This window comes from Dendrobium catenatum, unplaced genomic scaffold (genome assembly GCF_001605985.2).
Source record: "Dendrobium catenatum unplaced genomic scaffold, ASM160598v2 original_scaffold_268049, whole genome shotgun sequence".
Classification (NCBI taxonomy): domain Eukaryota; kingdom Viridiplantae; phylum Streptophyta; class Magnoliopsida; order Asparagales; family Orchidaceae; genus Dendrobium; species Dendrobium catenatum.
Window position 1 is genome coordinate 509,410 of NW_021586447.1, and position 15,260 is coordinate 524,669.

At 34.9% G+C, this 15,260-nt stretch overlaps 1 protein-coding gene across 1 annotated transcript in view; it reads left to right on the top strand.

Annotated features, from left to right (window-relative positions):
• Positions 1 to 273: 273 nt before the first annotated feature.
• LOC110104818 (vacuolar-sorting receptor 3) overlaps positions 274 to 15,260 on the top strand; it is an 18,562-nt gene continuing 3,575 nt past the window's right edge. The window contains exons 1-11 of the mRNA XM_020834083.2: positions 274 to 713; positions 1,941 to 2,633; positions 2,980 to 3,068; positions 3,246 to 3,315; positions 3,403 to 3,486; positions 3,586 to 3,662; positions 3,742 to 3,823; positions 11,522 to 11,604; positions 11,710 to 11,776; positions 12,105 to 12,233; positions 12,313 to 12,422. Coding sequence (XP_020689742.1) covers positions 398 to 713; positions 1,941 to 2,633; positions 2,980 to 3,068; positions 3,246 to 3,315; positions 3,403 to 3,486; positions 3,586 to 3,662; positions 3,742 to 3,823; positions 11,522 to 11,604; positions 11,710 to 11,776; positions 12,105 to 12,233; positions 12,313 to 12,422 — 1,800 coding nt within the window. The 5' untranslated portion in view covers positions 274 to 397. The remainder of the gene's footprint in view (positions 714 to 1,940; positions 2,634 to 2,979; positions 3,069 to 3,245; positions 3,316 to 3,402; positions 3,487 to 3,585; positions 3,663 to 3,741; positions 3,824 to 11,521; positions 11,605 to 11,709; positions 11,777 to 12,104; positions 12,234 to 12,312; positions 12,423 to 15,260) is intronic.

Sequence of the window (15,260 nt, forward strand, 5' to 3'; positions counted from 1 at the left end):
TTAATATTATACTTAAATTCACAACGGCACCACTCTCCAAATCTGGAATTATTTGAGGCTTTGAAGATTTGACACGCCCAAAGCGTGACGGGATCCAATGCAAGTACGTCAGCCCCACTCATTCTCTTATGCGCTCGTCCCTCACATGCGACCCACAACATCCCCCGTCATTATTCCCACCATCTAAATCCAACGTTCCGTGTTCCACCCGCATAAAATTAATAACGCGAACAACCGCCTTGGACTACGGTAGACTCCTTTTTCTCCTCTTCGAACAAATCAGATTTCTTCGTCGACGACCAAATTAGACCAAAAAGCTCGAGATTTATCTCTCGCGATTGTTTAATTCGGATCCGTTGTATTCTACCCTTCTGTTCGCCGCTGGGGAGCGGAAGGGATGGGGGGGTTTTGGGAAAGTTGGCGTCGGCTGTTAGGGTTTGTGGTGGTTGTGTTGATAGTGCTTATGTCGGCGGCGATTCCGGCTGTGGGGAGGTTTGTAGTGGAGAAGAACAGTTTGATGGTGACGGCGCCATCGGATATGCGTGGAAAGCACGACAGTGCCATCGGGAACTTCGGGATACCGCAGTATGGAGGGAGTATGTCGGGGACAGTGGTTTACCCAAAGGATAATCAGATGGCGTGCGATGAGTTCAGCTCTTCGTTTCGGAAAAAGCCAGGCGCTATGCCTACCTTCCTCCTCGTTGATCGGGGAGGTAAAAGCCGACCTTATTCTCACTTTGTTGGTTTGATCCCAAGTTTTTAGTAAGTTTGTTATGATTCTGGGGGAAGAGGTTGCGTTTTGGTGAAAATTGAACTACTTGCTGCATGGAATTTCAGGAACAGTTGCGGAAAAGATAAGATTCAATTTGAACAAGCTACCTGACAGACATTTATTGATAAATATGTGTTTTTTTTTTAATATTTTGGATGTATGCTTTAGGAGGTATCACTAATTTGTCATGGATAATTGATATTTAATACTTATGGAAATTGCTTTAGGAGTTGCCACCCTTTTAGCGAGCAAATTAACTCGTTTTTTTCAGATATTCTACAGTTCTTTACATTTTCTACTTAGAAAACTTCCATGTTTGAAATTACATACTGCAATAGTTCAGAGAAATTGTTCTCTTTCTCTCTTAGAAACATTCCTGCTTATCTATTTGACTCTTATGATAGGTTCTGTATCAGTAATTCGCATAATCCCCTCGAGGTAGTTTGTAAACTGCGGCCATTTAAATTTAACTGTGTGTATGTATGCAACGTGAAAGGTTGGAGTAGCTCCAGTCAAAGATAAGATTTGAGAGAGTCATCTTAAATGGTTTGGTCACATAAAACAGCAGCCTTTTGATGACCCAGTTAGGAAAGTATATGTATTAGATTTGTCTTATGTTAAGAAAGGAAGAGTTTTAATATTACATAAATACCACTCATAGTTCATTTTCATATCAAATATGAGTGGTAGAAATGGAATATATGAGTGGTATGAAAGAAATATAAGTGGTATATTTGATATTAAAATAATATAGGGTGGTATGCATGTAATATTAAAGTTTTAGGTGTTAAATATGTAAATAGGATGTTATAAAGTGGTATGTATGTAAATTTCCCAAATATTATAAAGGACCTTTCTTTATTAGATTTAAATGAGAGTTTGACTCTTAACAAAACACAATGGAGAAAAAAGATTCATGTAGCCGATCCCACGTAGTGGGATAAAGGGTTGATGTTGTTTTTGTTGTTGTTTGTATGCATACAACATGACACCTTAATTTGAAATGCTTCAGTCCATCGTACTGATATCCTTCAATGCTGAAAGTGCTTTGGTTTAATTTGCTCATTTTGTTGTCCTTTTTCTCAGTTAGCCTTGTGGCCGCTGAATTAAGACTGTGGGGTTTGTGAGGATACTTATCTTTTTTCTTGTTTATTTTTCTCATTTGCAGATTGTGTATTTGCTAAGAAGGTGTGGAATGCGCAGAATGCTGGTGCTTCTGCTGTTCTTGTTGTTGATAACACCAATGAGCCACTGATAACCATGGATTTGCCCCACGAGGATGATGAAGCTGCAAAATATATTCAGAATGTAACTATTCCCTCTGCCCTCATTGACAAGAAGTTTGGACAAGATTTAAAGAAAGCTGTTGCCAGTGGTGAAATGGTCAATGTTAACCTTGATTGGAGGGAAGCTGTTCCACATCCGGATGAACGCGTGGAGTATGAGCTGTGGACAAACAGCAATGATGAGTGTGGGGCTAAATGCGACATGTTGATGGAATTTACGAAAGATTTTAAGGGTGCAGCTCAATTACTTGAGAAAGGCGGTTTTAGCCAGTTTACTCCCCATTACATTACCTGGTACTGCCCTGAGGCATTCCTTCTCAGCAAACAATGCAAGTCTCAGTGCATTAATCATGGGAGATATTGTGCGCCAGATCCTGAGCAGGACTTCAGCACAGGATATGATGGGAAGGATGTGGTTGTTGAAAATTTAAGACAACTTTGTGTGTTTAGAGTTGCGAATGAAAGCAAGAAGCCTTGGATTTGGTGGGATTATGTAACTGATTTTCACATAAGATGTCCTATGAAGGAGAAGAAATATAACAAAGAATGTGCTGATTCTGTCATCAAATCCTTAGGTTGGTTTAGTTTTGTTGCTTTAAATCTTCATTTGAGAAACAATCAAGTTGATACTAATTCATCAGAACTAGATGGTTGTTTATTTTTGTGATTTAAATCAACCACCGTGCATTCAAATAGTTGTGCTTACTTGTACCATACAAGTGTATAATTTTGCCTATTTTTTCCATTCTTTAACATCCTTTTTTTAACTTCAACATCTTAAATTTGTTAAAAATTGTATTCATTCAAGCAGAGTAATTTATTTGATTAGAATTTTAGTTTTGTTTCATCATTAATTCTATTACTTCACATCAAAGAATCCAGTCAAAAGAAAGGTTTAACAAATATCTCACATGTGAACAGGCCTCGATGCTGATAAGATTGGAAAATGTATGGGAGATCCAAATGAAGATGCTGATAATCCTATCTTGAAAGAAGAGCAAGATGCCCAGGTCTCTTATATATCTTTCTCGTTCTTTTCTTTATGGGGCGCTATCTGTGTTTCTTTGGATCTCTTCTGCCAACATAATTTCTTAACTAGCATTTGCCTATGATTTTTTGTGTCAAATAAGAAATCTTTGTGACTTAAATTCATACCTGACCTTTTAGAAAAATCCTTATTTATATAGATTGGAAAGGGTTCCAGAGGAGATGTCACCATACTGCCTACACTCGTTGTTAATAATCGGCAATATAGAGGTTAGTCCTTTGACCATCATACATTTGATTGGTAGGATATGTGCAATTTGTTCTGTTATTCATTGACCAGATTTTTGCAATTGGCAGGTAAGTTGGAGAAAAAAGCTGTGCTAAAAGCTATTTGTTCTGGTTTTGAGGAAACTACGGAGCCTGCTGCTTGTCTTAGTGATGGTAAGGTTGATAAAAAAGTTGTGGTTGCAGAGTCCTTTGGGCTTGCCTGAAATAGATGTTTGATTGAAGCATAATAATCTGATTGCTCATTTTGTATAGATATTGAAACAAACGAGTGTCTTGATAATAATGGGGGTTGCTGGAAAGATAAAGTATCCAACATTACTGCATGCAAGGTATCGGCCAGTAATATTTTAAAGTTAATATTGTTGAAAGATCTTATTTTTAAGTTCTAATGGTCTGGTTAGTTTGCAGGATACATTTCGGGGCAGAGTTTGCGAGTGTCCCCTGTTCAATGGTGTGCAGTTCAAGGGAGATGGCTACAGCCATTGCGAAGGTATTCATCCCTTGCTTAATGTATGTACACCTATGTGTGTGTCTTTAGTTATGCGGCCTGTAGGTGCATGACACTGAAACAAGCTAGTCAGCTAAGGGAATTTTCCTTTGGAAGTTACGAGTGATTGGCTTGTTGGATGTATAAATCAATCCGTTGTTAGCATCATATTTTTGCGGATGAGGAGGAGAATCCATGATTTATTTATTTAACTTGAAAACTGCGGCAAACTTCTTGTGGCCTGGGCAATCCTCCATTGTCAACTGAAGTTCTTCCTGAAGCCTATAAGCTTGCTAATGAGGAAAAAAAACATGGCGCGAGTCACAGAGATAAATGTTGTAAACCTAGGATTATTCCTCAGGGAACCATAGATGCCAAGTTGTTTTTGATTTATTTTTGATAGAGTACAACACTTAGATGCAGAGCTAGAAAGTCTAGCTCTTCAAATACAACCTCGTTTTACTCTTTTTAAGGAAGCTAGAAACACAACAACAAATTCAATTCTACTGTCCTCCCTTTAAGCAAATGAAACAGACACTGACAATAGCAGAAAGCATGAATATGTTGATGTTTGTTGTTTTAAAGTTTAAGTTCTCTAATTCAAATCTAAAATACAATGTGAGGTTAGGCTAAAAGAGGGATATGGAACATTTATTTTCAACATAAATTTTAGATTAAATGCCATTAATTCATGCAGAAAACATGTAGATTTGTATGAAAGAAAACTATATGTCACAAACAATTATTCAGGAGAAATAAATGAAATCCACTCCAATTATCAAAATTTGCCCAACATATACCATTAAACGTAAGAATTAGAGAACATGATAGTCAAACAATTGATTAAAATTTTGTGTATGGATAAGTCCCCAAATATCTGAACTAATCATAAAAATGAGAAGAGAAGAGGGAGAAAAAGAAAGAAGAAAAGTCATAGAAATGCATGAGTTATTTGGTTTTATGCAAATTTAATGCATTGAAATGATTTTTTTTGTGTTTGTGATACCTTCTAAATGCATTGAAATACGACGTAAGCTAGCTAGGGAGAGGGGCAACACACAAAAATCTTGAGTAGTCATATTGTGTGATTTAGAAATTATCCGATTTGGGTGATTTCCAAATGTAGGTAAAACAATGGTATTGGGTGGTTTCAAATCCCAAAAAAATTTACTTGACATATATTTTATTTCAACTTGGTATGGTTTGGAACATCAACTTGTTAGTTCGGGGACAGGTAAATTGGTTGCATGTATTTTAAAAATTCTATTAGTAAAATAAATACAATGTATTTTGATGACCCAAAGCTGTTTGTTTTGTTGCAGAATAACTAGATTATTTTTTTTTTTCGTTTTGTTGAATGTGAAGTTCAGAGTTTGATATTCCACTGAAATGACGTGGTAAGATTACCTCTTCGAAATCCTTAAATTGAAAAAGAAAAAGAAAGGTTTCTTTGATGCGAAGAAGCTATAATGGGAGGATAGAGGAGGCTTTTGATGATATATGTTAGTTTGGGTGTAATAGTTCTAGAGAACTTGATAGAGTGCTTAAAGTATAAACGAATTGAACTTGGTGGAGAAGTTCAACGTTGACAGAGGAGTGTAACTTGTGGTGAATTTCTTTGATAATTAGATTTCATCAATCTTCAATTGAAGGCGTAAGTGTTGACTAACTTGGAGTTGGAGAAGATGAAGAAATATTTGAACTTGGTTTACACAGTAGATGTTTGTGGTTGTGCAATGAAGGAAGCCAATAAAGAAAAAGAAAAATCTCTCAACGACGCCTTTTTTGCACGTAAATGTGGACGTTTGTGTTATGTAAAATGCATCAAAAATTTTGTTTTTCTTTACGCCAAACACCCAAAAAAAGAAAATCCCAGCAAACTTTACTTTACATTCATCATACCTCATACTAGGAACTCGGAAGAGGATGCCAAATAATTAAAAATGGAAGATTGATGAAGTTGACTCTAAATAGCTCGGACAAGGATTAGATGGTGACTAAATTAATCCATTTTTTTGGACTAGGTTAGGACATTCAAAATAACTACATTACTGCTTAGTTTATTAACTCTTGTTAGGATGGTTCAAGTTTTATATTCCTAGTTACATGAATTCTGCACATTTGTGGCAGGTTATGGCTCAGTGTTGGTTTTTGTTCGCCCGACCCTTGATCAACAATCATTATTAACATACATAGTTGTTTAGATTATTTTTCTTTTGCCGACCCCACGTAGTGGGATAAAAGTTTGATATTGTTGTATAACATTAGCTTTCTTATGATTTGTGAGTTGAGAACTTGGATAATTATTTTGGTTGTCTTCCCCCAAATATTTGTTTCCTTCAACTTTTGATTGTAACAATATAGCAAAATATTGCACATCATTCTGCTGTACAATTTGAGGATTCCGTGGCACCTTAATTATAAATGTTAACAGTGCATCTTAGAGTTGATAGTGTAGTGTAGTGTAATGCTATTTACATGACAAGGTAGATCAAAGAAAAATAATTTGCTCTATAGAATATAAAGCATAACACACATTATATGATTTAAAATTTATAGTTTATATTTTTACTTATTAGTTTAATAATCTATTTAAATTACTTGTATGAATAAAAAATATTCTGCATATAGCATAATGAGTATGTTTTCAACTTTTCATTGTTAAGCTTAGTTCTCATGCAAATATATTTGTTCAATCGTCTTATGATAATGTGCAAGGTAGATGTTATAGAATGGTTCTACAATCATCTTTTTTATTTATGGATGAGCAGGGTTACATCCTATTAATGCATCGTTACTGATGTATCTGCCCTTAAGTTGAGCTTGCTATATTGCCTATATGCTTATCTTCTTTTTTCTTCTTTATTAAAAAAAATATAAATGCTCTTTTGCGCATAATAATTTTCTTATACTCTATTTATCATTGCTATATCTTTTTTATTTCTTTGACTTAGTCTTCTAATGGTTTATTAATCTCTCTGAGTTTTCACTCTTATTGAAATGACTTACCTCATACAAGTTCATGGATATTGGAAACACTTACAAGTGTGAATATAATCAAAATTGATGGATAAATTATGGCTTCCTTTTCAAAGATTAGCACATACTATGCTCTTGTTTAATTAATTCTGATGGTTAATGGGGTTTATATTTATCCATTGATTTCCTTTTAACTTCTAAATTTTATTCATGATTTGCCCTTTCATTGTTTTCCCTATCATTTACTATCAAAGATGAACTCTTGAATGCATTAAAGGGTTGTTGAAAAAATAAACTACAGATTTGAAATTTTTATTTTTTTGATCAAATATGATATAGATAATAACATAACATTTTGATAGATAAAAATAATATTCTATAATGGATTCGAAAATAAAAATATGATTTTAAAAAATGTCTACGTTTCTAAAAACTCTCCTACCTTATATGATTAAGGATGACTTATTTTATTCTGGGGTACATGTATCTCATAAAGACAAATTCTTATTGTTAATTACATTACAAGAGAAGTGATTTCTTCACGATTAATTAATGACAAATATTTTTATATAATTTTAAGTTTATAAAAGAATGTTCTTTCATAATTTCAGATGGGATTGGTTCAATTTCGAACAATTTTTTTCGTAAGATTAATAAAAAGTATGGAACTCTGGATTATAAGAAGCTCAGAAGTACTACAAATTATTCTATATTGGGTCTTAATATTTTGAAGTTTGAATTTAGCGTTAAGTTTTTCATTTTATTAAATATTTGAAATTTATGTGTCATCAATAGAAGATTGAGAAAAGGTATAGGAGGTGAGGATTTTTTATGTTGCAACTGAGAAATTATCAGCTTTAGATCCTAAAACTAAGGCCATAAGTACTATACAAGTAGTACATGGAACTTAGGTATAAAGAAATGCAAGAGACTTGCAACTTTTACCATTCTAAATATTTAAGGAAGCTCGATTATATTGTACTTATAATCCTGTATTAAAATGATTGCCAGCTGAACCTACCGAATTGCTTTAAAATTATGTTGTTAAAGTTTTTATGCAATGTAGAATAGGCTAAACTTGCTTATAAAGATTTCTTTACATTGGAATTAGGATTTGATTATTATCTCACTAAATGAACTCTAATCTTCATAACATTTAAACCACATACCTTTAGAGATCTAAGGATCAATCTCTGAAAATTTGAATCTATTTGAAGTTATTCTTAATTTGTAATGATTCATTTATTTAATATTAAATTAATTAGGTTTTATGATAAATTAAGGTTCTATGATTAATTAAGGTTCCAATGCTTCTTATAAGGATTTCCTTACATTGGATTTAGGATTTGATTATTAATTTCTGTACATTGAACCTATTTGAAGCTATTCTTAATTTTTAACAATTCATTTATTTAAAATCAAATTAATATGGTTCTATGATTAATTAAGGTTCCAATGCTTCTTGTAAGGATTTTCTTACATTTGAATTAGGATTTGATTATTATCTCGCTAAATGAACTTAAATTTTCATAACATTTAAACTGCATACCACCAAGGATCTAAGGATCAATCTCTAAAAATCTGAACCAATTTGAAGCTATTCTTAAATTTTAATGATTCATTGATTTTATAATTAAATTCATATTATAAAATTAAGCAATTTTTATTCAAAACGGTTTGAATTATTTTTCATTGATTCTATGATAATTATGGTTCTAATTCAATTTATTTCATATATTTATAATTTTTTTTGAATTTTTAATTTAACAATATTCCTAGTTCCATAAGTTTCCTACCCTAACTTGGAATTAAGGTTTGGTAATTATCTAACCAAATGGTGATGCGGAGCATCCTTAACCGGGACCGAAGGCATAGTTTATTCTCAAGGGAACAGACTCTCGTGCCGTTAGTGGGAAGTTACCCACTATCACCTGCTACTTTCTATTTCTAGCTTTACAGTAATTGAATATTAGTTCTCAGTTTATTAGCTATCTTAGTATAGACTATTTGCTTAGCTTATTATATGTGCTACAGTAAAATGGTGTTAGGTAGTTAAGAAAGTTTAATCCAAGAAGAAGTTCGTCTTCTCCATTTTCCCGTGTGTATTTCTCTGTTGCTCCGTTCATTTCCTGTGCAGGTTTCATCTACATCAGTCTTTGGTATCAGAGCCAGATGGCGGAGAGCAGTCGACGGGTGGCTCCCGGAGAAGAACATAGCCTCGAAGCCCTTTGGGCAGCTCATAGAGGCCTGGCGAATCTTAATGAATTATTAAAGGTACTAAGCCATTTTGTTTTTATTTGGGAGATTTTCTCTTTGATCTAGAAGATTAGAGGATCATTGTAAAATTAATTGCATAATCTTAAAGTTTTAGTTGATTTAACTAGAATTTATTCAAACTTTAGGTCTATTTAAGGGTGTTTGATTTGAAAATTCAATTGGGATTCAAGCAAAGTTCAAATTCTTATGAGACAATTCAGAGGGAGAGGGGTATAGGATACGTCAGAAAACTAATGTGAATTTTGAGGGTGTTAGAGGTGATTAAGGGTGCTAATTAGATCACCAACTTTATAAATTTATCCTTTAATGAATAATTTGTCTATCATCAAGAAAAAAAATCCTTTGAAATTAAGCTAATTGGATTCATCTCATTTTTTTTTGAATTTATAGAGAGCTTATTTATCAAATTTGGAGTTAAATTGAATTATGTGTGAATTTTAGAAGTTTAATTCATTTTTCCAAAATTTTAAATCCCTTTTCCTCCTTTGTACTTTACATGCGGTGCATGTTGGTTGGCAGCTTTTGAAACAGCGAGGTCCATTTTTCATACTGGAAACACACTTTAGAATAATATATTAACAATTTGACTCAATTTCTGTTACCCATCTAATGCACATGAGATTAAAAGACAAAGGTTGTCTTCTTCCTCCCATATATGATAGAGATCTAGAACGTTCCAAGGTATTTAGACAGCTAGCCTTTCGATTATAGTTAAATCGATTATGCAACCTTGGCAATCCATGCGATTTTTTATCAGACCATCGACAATTAGCAACATTGAATGGTGGGGTCAACCTAGTACAATTGGAGATAGCTAGGGAAGCTAGGCTATGCAATGTAAGTAGCCTAAATCATGGTTTATATTTATTGGATGGCTTGGGTTCAATTGGGTTCAGTCCTTGGGCTAGCCCAAATGGTTTGGATAGTTAGCTTAGTATTTAAAAAAATGTTGTGCAAAATTTGGTATGATTTTTAATTGATTTGATGGCTTGACCCTACAACACCCATAGAGCATCACTTAGCCCACTTGGTCAAATTATAGTTGACCATGATCAAGAGGGCTTGACCATGAGGTAACACCGTAACACTGAGAATGGGTTAATACCATTTAAACATAATGCCAATGTCATTTGGTTTGTTTTGGGTATTTAGTTTATCGTTTAGGGCTTTTAAGGTTTTTAGGGTTTTGGTCAAGCTTGAGTTGAACATGGCCAAGAGACTTTTTTTTAATGGCCTAAAGACTTGACCATGGGTCAAAGCATGAAACAGGGTTTCTTAGAATGGATTACGACCACTTGGGCTCGATGCCTAAGCCATTCGGTTTGTATTATATCTCTGGTTTATTTTTTAAAGGAATTTAGGACCTTGATGAAATCTACTTTGACAATGGATCAAAGAGGATAACCAAGACAATTTGATCAATGGGGTGGGTCCAAGAGCAAGTCCAAGGTCCCTAGAATAAATCTTAGGATCAGAGGCCATCTACGGTTAGGTCCTATAATTTAGGGCATTTTGAATATTTTTTATGTTTTTAGGGTTAGAATTAGGGTTGACCTAAGGTTGACCTAGGAGTCCACTGCCTATCTAGGGTGATTAGGGAGTGTTCTAAGATCCTTAGGTAGCTTTTAGACAAGTTTAAGGTTAATTGAACTATGGATGGTTCACTTGAACTCCAGTCTCACCTGGGGGTATTTTGGATTTTGGGTTTGGCTTCAACCCTCTACAACTGGATTTGTAAAAAGTTAAGAGGATTCTAAGTGGACTTACAAAGGTTTAGGGTAGAGTAGTAAAGGTCTTGGATACCACTTGAGGCAAATTAGGGTTAGCCTAATCTAAGGATCTTAAGGGTCCAGTACCTTGGCATTTTAGATTTTTTTATGGCTAACCAATGCTAAGTTTGTACTTCGTAGGAATCCACCAGTGAGGGTCTTTGGAGGAAGAACCTATACTAAGCCAGAGTTTCTATTGATCAAGGCTAAGAACATGATTATGCTGTCAACCTCACTAAAAAATGTGGTCAATTGGGGTTTGATGAAAGTTAACATATAAATATTTTGTTGCGGGATATTAATATTAGGTTGGAATGTTTTCAATGAATTTATTAAGTTAAGAATTTGTATTTAATCTTATCAATGTAGAATACTTAGGCGTAAAAATGTATAGAGAATATTCCTTTAATATTCTCTTATAACCTGTAAAGTTAGCTTATTGATGTATTATTTCAATTGCATGGATGTTAACGATTCATTTGACGTTTTCCTTTTATGTTGGAAACCTTACACATTCGTATTTTGTCCTTGGAATCCTTTTAGTCTATTAATCATCATGTAATTTAATTTTGAAGACTTTTTTAGCAGAAAGTGGATGAGGCTTCCCTCTTGCTTCAGTACTTCGGTTCTAATGCAGAGGTTGATTAATTTTATCTTTTTACTCTTTAATTTGCAGCCATGGGTCCGGGGAGGTGTAGGATAAACAATGGGGGTTGTTGGCAGGAAAATCGCAATGGGAGCACCTTCTCTGCTTGCCAGGTTGGTTATATATCAGGACTTATTGTTTGGAAAATCTCGTACTTGTGCTAGTATTTTCTTTCTTTCCCATTATATTGTATTGATAAGTCTATTTCTGATGAATAGGAATCTGAAGATCACAAATGCCAATGTCCCCCTGGTTTCACAGGAGATGGTATCAAGAATTGTGAAGGTGATCACATAACGACTATGTTTCTCTAAATAGTTTATTTTAGGTCATTGATATTGTCTGCAGTTGATTCGGTAACATTTGCAAATACCTACAATTGTTTCGGAATTTATCACTTAGGCTTCGTTTGAGACGACTTTTTTTTCTGCTTCTTAAAGCAGTTTTTTAGCATAAAAGTTTTAATTTTGTGTACTAAAAAGCTGCTTTATGAAGCAGTAAGAAAGCATCCCAAACGAAATCTTATTTTGCTACTCTTTATAATAACTTTGCATATTTAATATATTTAACAATTTATTCTTAGTTACGGTTTTTTTACTTTAATGTTAATCAGATATTGATGAGTGCAAGGAGAAAAAAGCTTGCCAGTGTCCAGAATGTAGCTGCAAAAACACGTGGGGTGACTATGAGTGCACCTGCACTGGAGATCTTTTGTACATTAAGGAACATGATACATGCATAAGTGAGACCAGAAAAACTGCCTAAAACTGTGTTTTCTCACCAAATCCTTATCTAATATTGCCTTGATAATTTATATGCAGGTAAGAAAGTTGGTGAAGCCCGGGCAACGTGGGCTGCTGTATGGATAATCTTGATTGTCTTGGCTGCTATCGCTGGTGGAGCATATATGGTATACAAATATAGACTGCGGGTAAGTTTTTAACTATGGTATCATGACTTCAAAGATGGCAAGGCAAAATTGTCACAATTGAGGAAATTCTTCGTTTTGCAAATGATATTTAGGATCTTCTGTATTAACAATGAATCAAACAAACCTTCAATGCTGCTATCCTGGCATGCTCAAGAATTCATGCCTAGATATGGTACAAAACTCTATTAGAGTCAAGGCATGAGAGTACCTTGAAAATGGTGCTGAGGCTTGGAAATGCTCCAAGATCCTTGCCGAGGCATTGCCTTAGACAATATCCCCAATTACCAGCTAATGCTTCATTCAAGTGGATTTGGGGTCAAATCCTTCTAAAGTCGTATTTGTAGTTTTCTTTTCATTTGTGTGGTAATTTTATCTATGTAAATTTTATCAAGCATATAAGAGAAAAAAGGGGTTTCTTTAGATGTGACAAATCTAGGATGCTCCCCAAGTTGCGCTTAGATGATCTTCAAGGATTTTTAAAAAGAAAAAAAAAAAAATCTTCTAAGCTTCTCACCTGATCTTCATATTGAAAATCATTATTTTCCTTCCCCAATTAGTTTCATCAGGGATTGGATAGGGATCTTGAGTGAGTGAACATTGGATTGGGATTGGAAGAGGATGTGGAGGAATAATTAAAGGATATGTTATTAATTATAAGCCTGGCACTCACCTAAGCACTTGGGTGAGGCCTTCTAGGAATTCCCTACTTATGAGATGTTTCTTAAGAAGTTGCCAAGTTATGAACCAATTGCTTAGCCTTGACAAATATGGAAACTGAATTTGTTTTTGATAATAATAATTTGACTTGGGGAGATGTGGAGATAGCATTTAGGATTTGGAGAAATAAGGAGGCACAATAAAAAATAAGTTAGATTAAGTATTGGTTTTGGAGTTTCATGTTCTAGAAAGTAAATCTTGTGAGTGAAGAGGATGAGTCTAAGGATATATAGAAAGAGATATAGGCCTACAAATCTAGTGATGTGGATGAGAGAATGGATGATGAAGAAGATGGAGTAGATAGTACAACAACAACAACAAGCCTTTTTCCCACTACGTGGGGTCGGTTACATGAATCCTTTTTCTCCATTGTCCTATTAAAAGTCAAATTATCGTTTAAATCTAATTAAGAAAGATTATTTCTAATATTTTCTAACCAAGTCTTTTTAGGTCTGCCTCTACCTTTCTTAACATAAGTCAAATCTAATACCTCTACTTTCTTAACCGGGTCATCGGAAGGCCGCCGTTTTATGTGACCAAACCATCTAAGGCGACTCTCTCTAATCTTATCTTCTAGTGGAGCTACTCCAACCTTTTCACGTATGTGCTTATTTCGTATCCTATCTCTAAGGGTAAAGCCACTCATCCACTTGAGCATCCTCATCTCTGCCACACTTAACTTAGTAGTATGTTTCTCTTTTAGTGGCCAACATTCGGCACCATAAAGCATTGCAGGCCTCACCACCATCTTATAGAATTTTCCCTTAAGTTTGAAGGGTACTTTTCTATCAAACAACAAGCCCGTTCATTCCTGATGTAGGACTACAATGCTTAAAGTGGTATGATAAGAACTCGCACGATTTCTTGAATAAAACAATTATGATTAAGACTATTAGCAAATTAAAACGATAAAATAAAACATAAGAGCGGTCACTTCCGTTTAGGCCAAGTTGCATAATAAACGCTTTAATTATCAAAACAACAAAGAGAATCAACATGCAAATGGAACAGCTTTCAACAAAAATTCCTAATATAATATTAAGATTAGAAGCAAATAAAGTGCACTCAATCTCTACGTTTACTAAGCTCGGCAGAATTCGGTGAGCACGATCTTTATGAATCTATCAAATCACAAGAACAAGTTAGACAATGGAGATACGAGAAGAGGGAGATTGGCAAACCCTTATCACGGTTGTATTGCAATCCTCTACTGAACGGTGCCAAGTTGTTCTTCAATAGCCTCGACAAGAGTGTCCAGAATGCTCTCTATGTACTCTTCTACGGTGTTGTTGATACGCGGGTTGATGTCGAAAAGGGTCGAGTGAAGGATGCAAACAAACCCTTGTTCGTTGTAGGCGAGGCCGTAGTCAAGGTCGGGATCGGCCATGCATCGACCTTGTTGCGTTGAGGTGCGGGAGGAATAGCCTCTTGGCTGTCCTTGTTGTTTGCCCTTTGAAAGAGAGGGATTTCTCTAAAAAAAAATCCAAGTAGGAGGAGGCAAAAGAGGTGGCCGGTCAAGAGGAGGTGGTTTGGGGAAATGAACTTCAGGTTTTGGGAAATTGGAGTGGAGGGAAGAGGTGGCAATCAATCCTCTAATTAATCCTCATGCATGGAATTAATTAAGAGGAGAGGGAGAGAGGTAGGGGCGGCGGGATGAGGGGCTAGGAGGATGTGTTTCCAAATCTCAATGTTTGCTTTAGGAATAGAAAGAAAGAAGACTTATGAGATTTCGGCCAAGAGGGAGGGGCTATTCGAATTAATTCCCAAAGAGGAGTGTTGGATTTAAGAAACAAATCCAAAGGGAGTTAAAGTGGGGGATGACGGCTTAGGCGCTAGGGGAAGAAAATTAGGAATTTTTTAATGCTTCCTTAAATTAGGGGATTAAATTAAGGATGAAAGATATCATCGTAATTTAATTTAAATTCAAATAAGCAAGAATTTGGAAACTTTCCAAAAATAACTCTCTTAATTTAGGAAAGAATTTAATCTTAAATAATTTTGAATTTGAATTTAAAACTTCTCAACTCAGGAGTACTTATTTAAGGAAAGTATTCAAGAGGGGTTGACTTGTGGAGGGAAGATGGGTGAGGGGAGGTGGGGAAATTCGGCGGATGGGGGGGG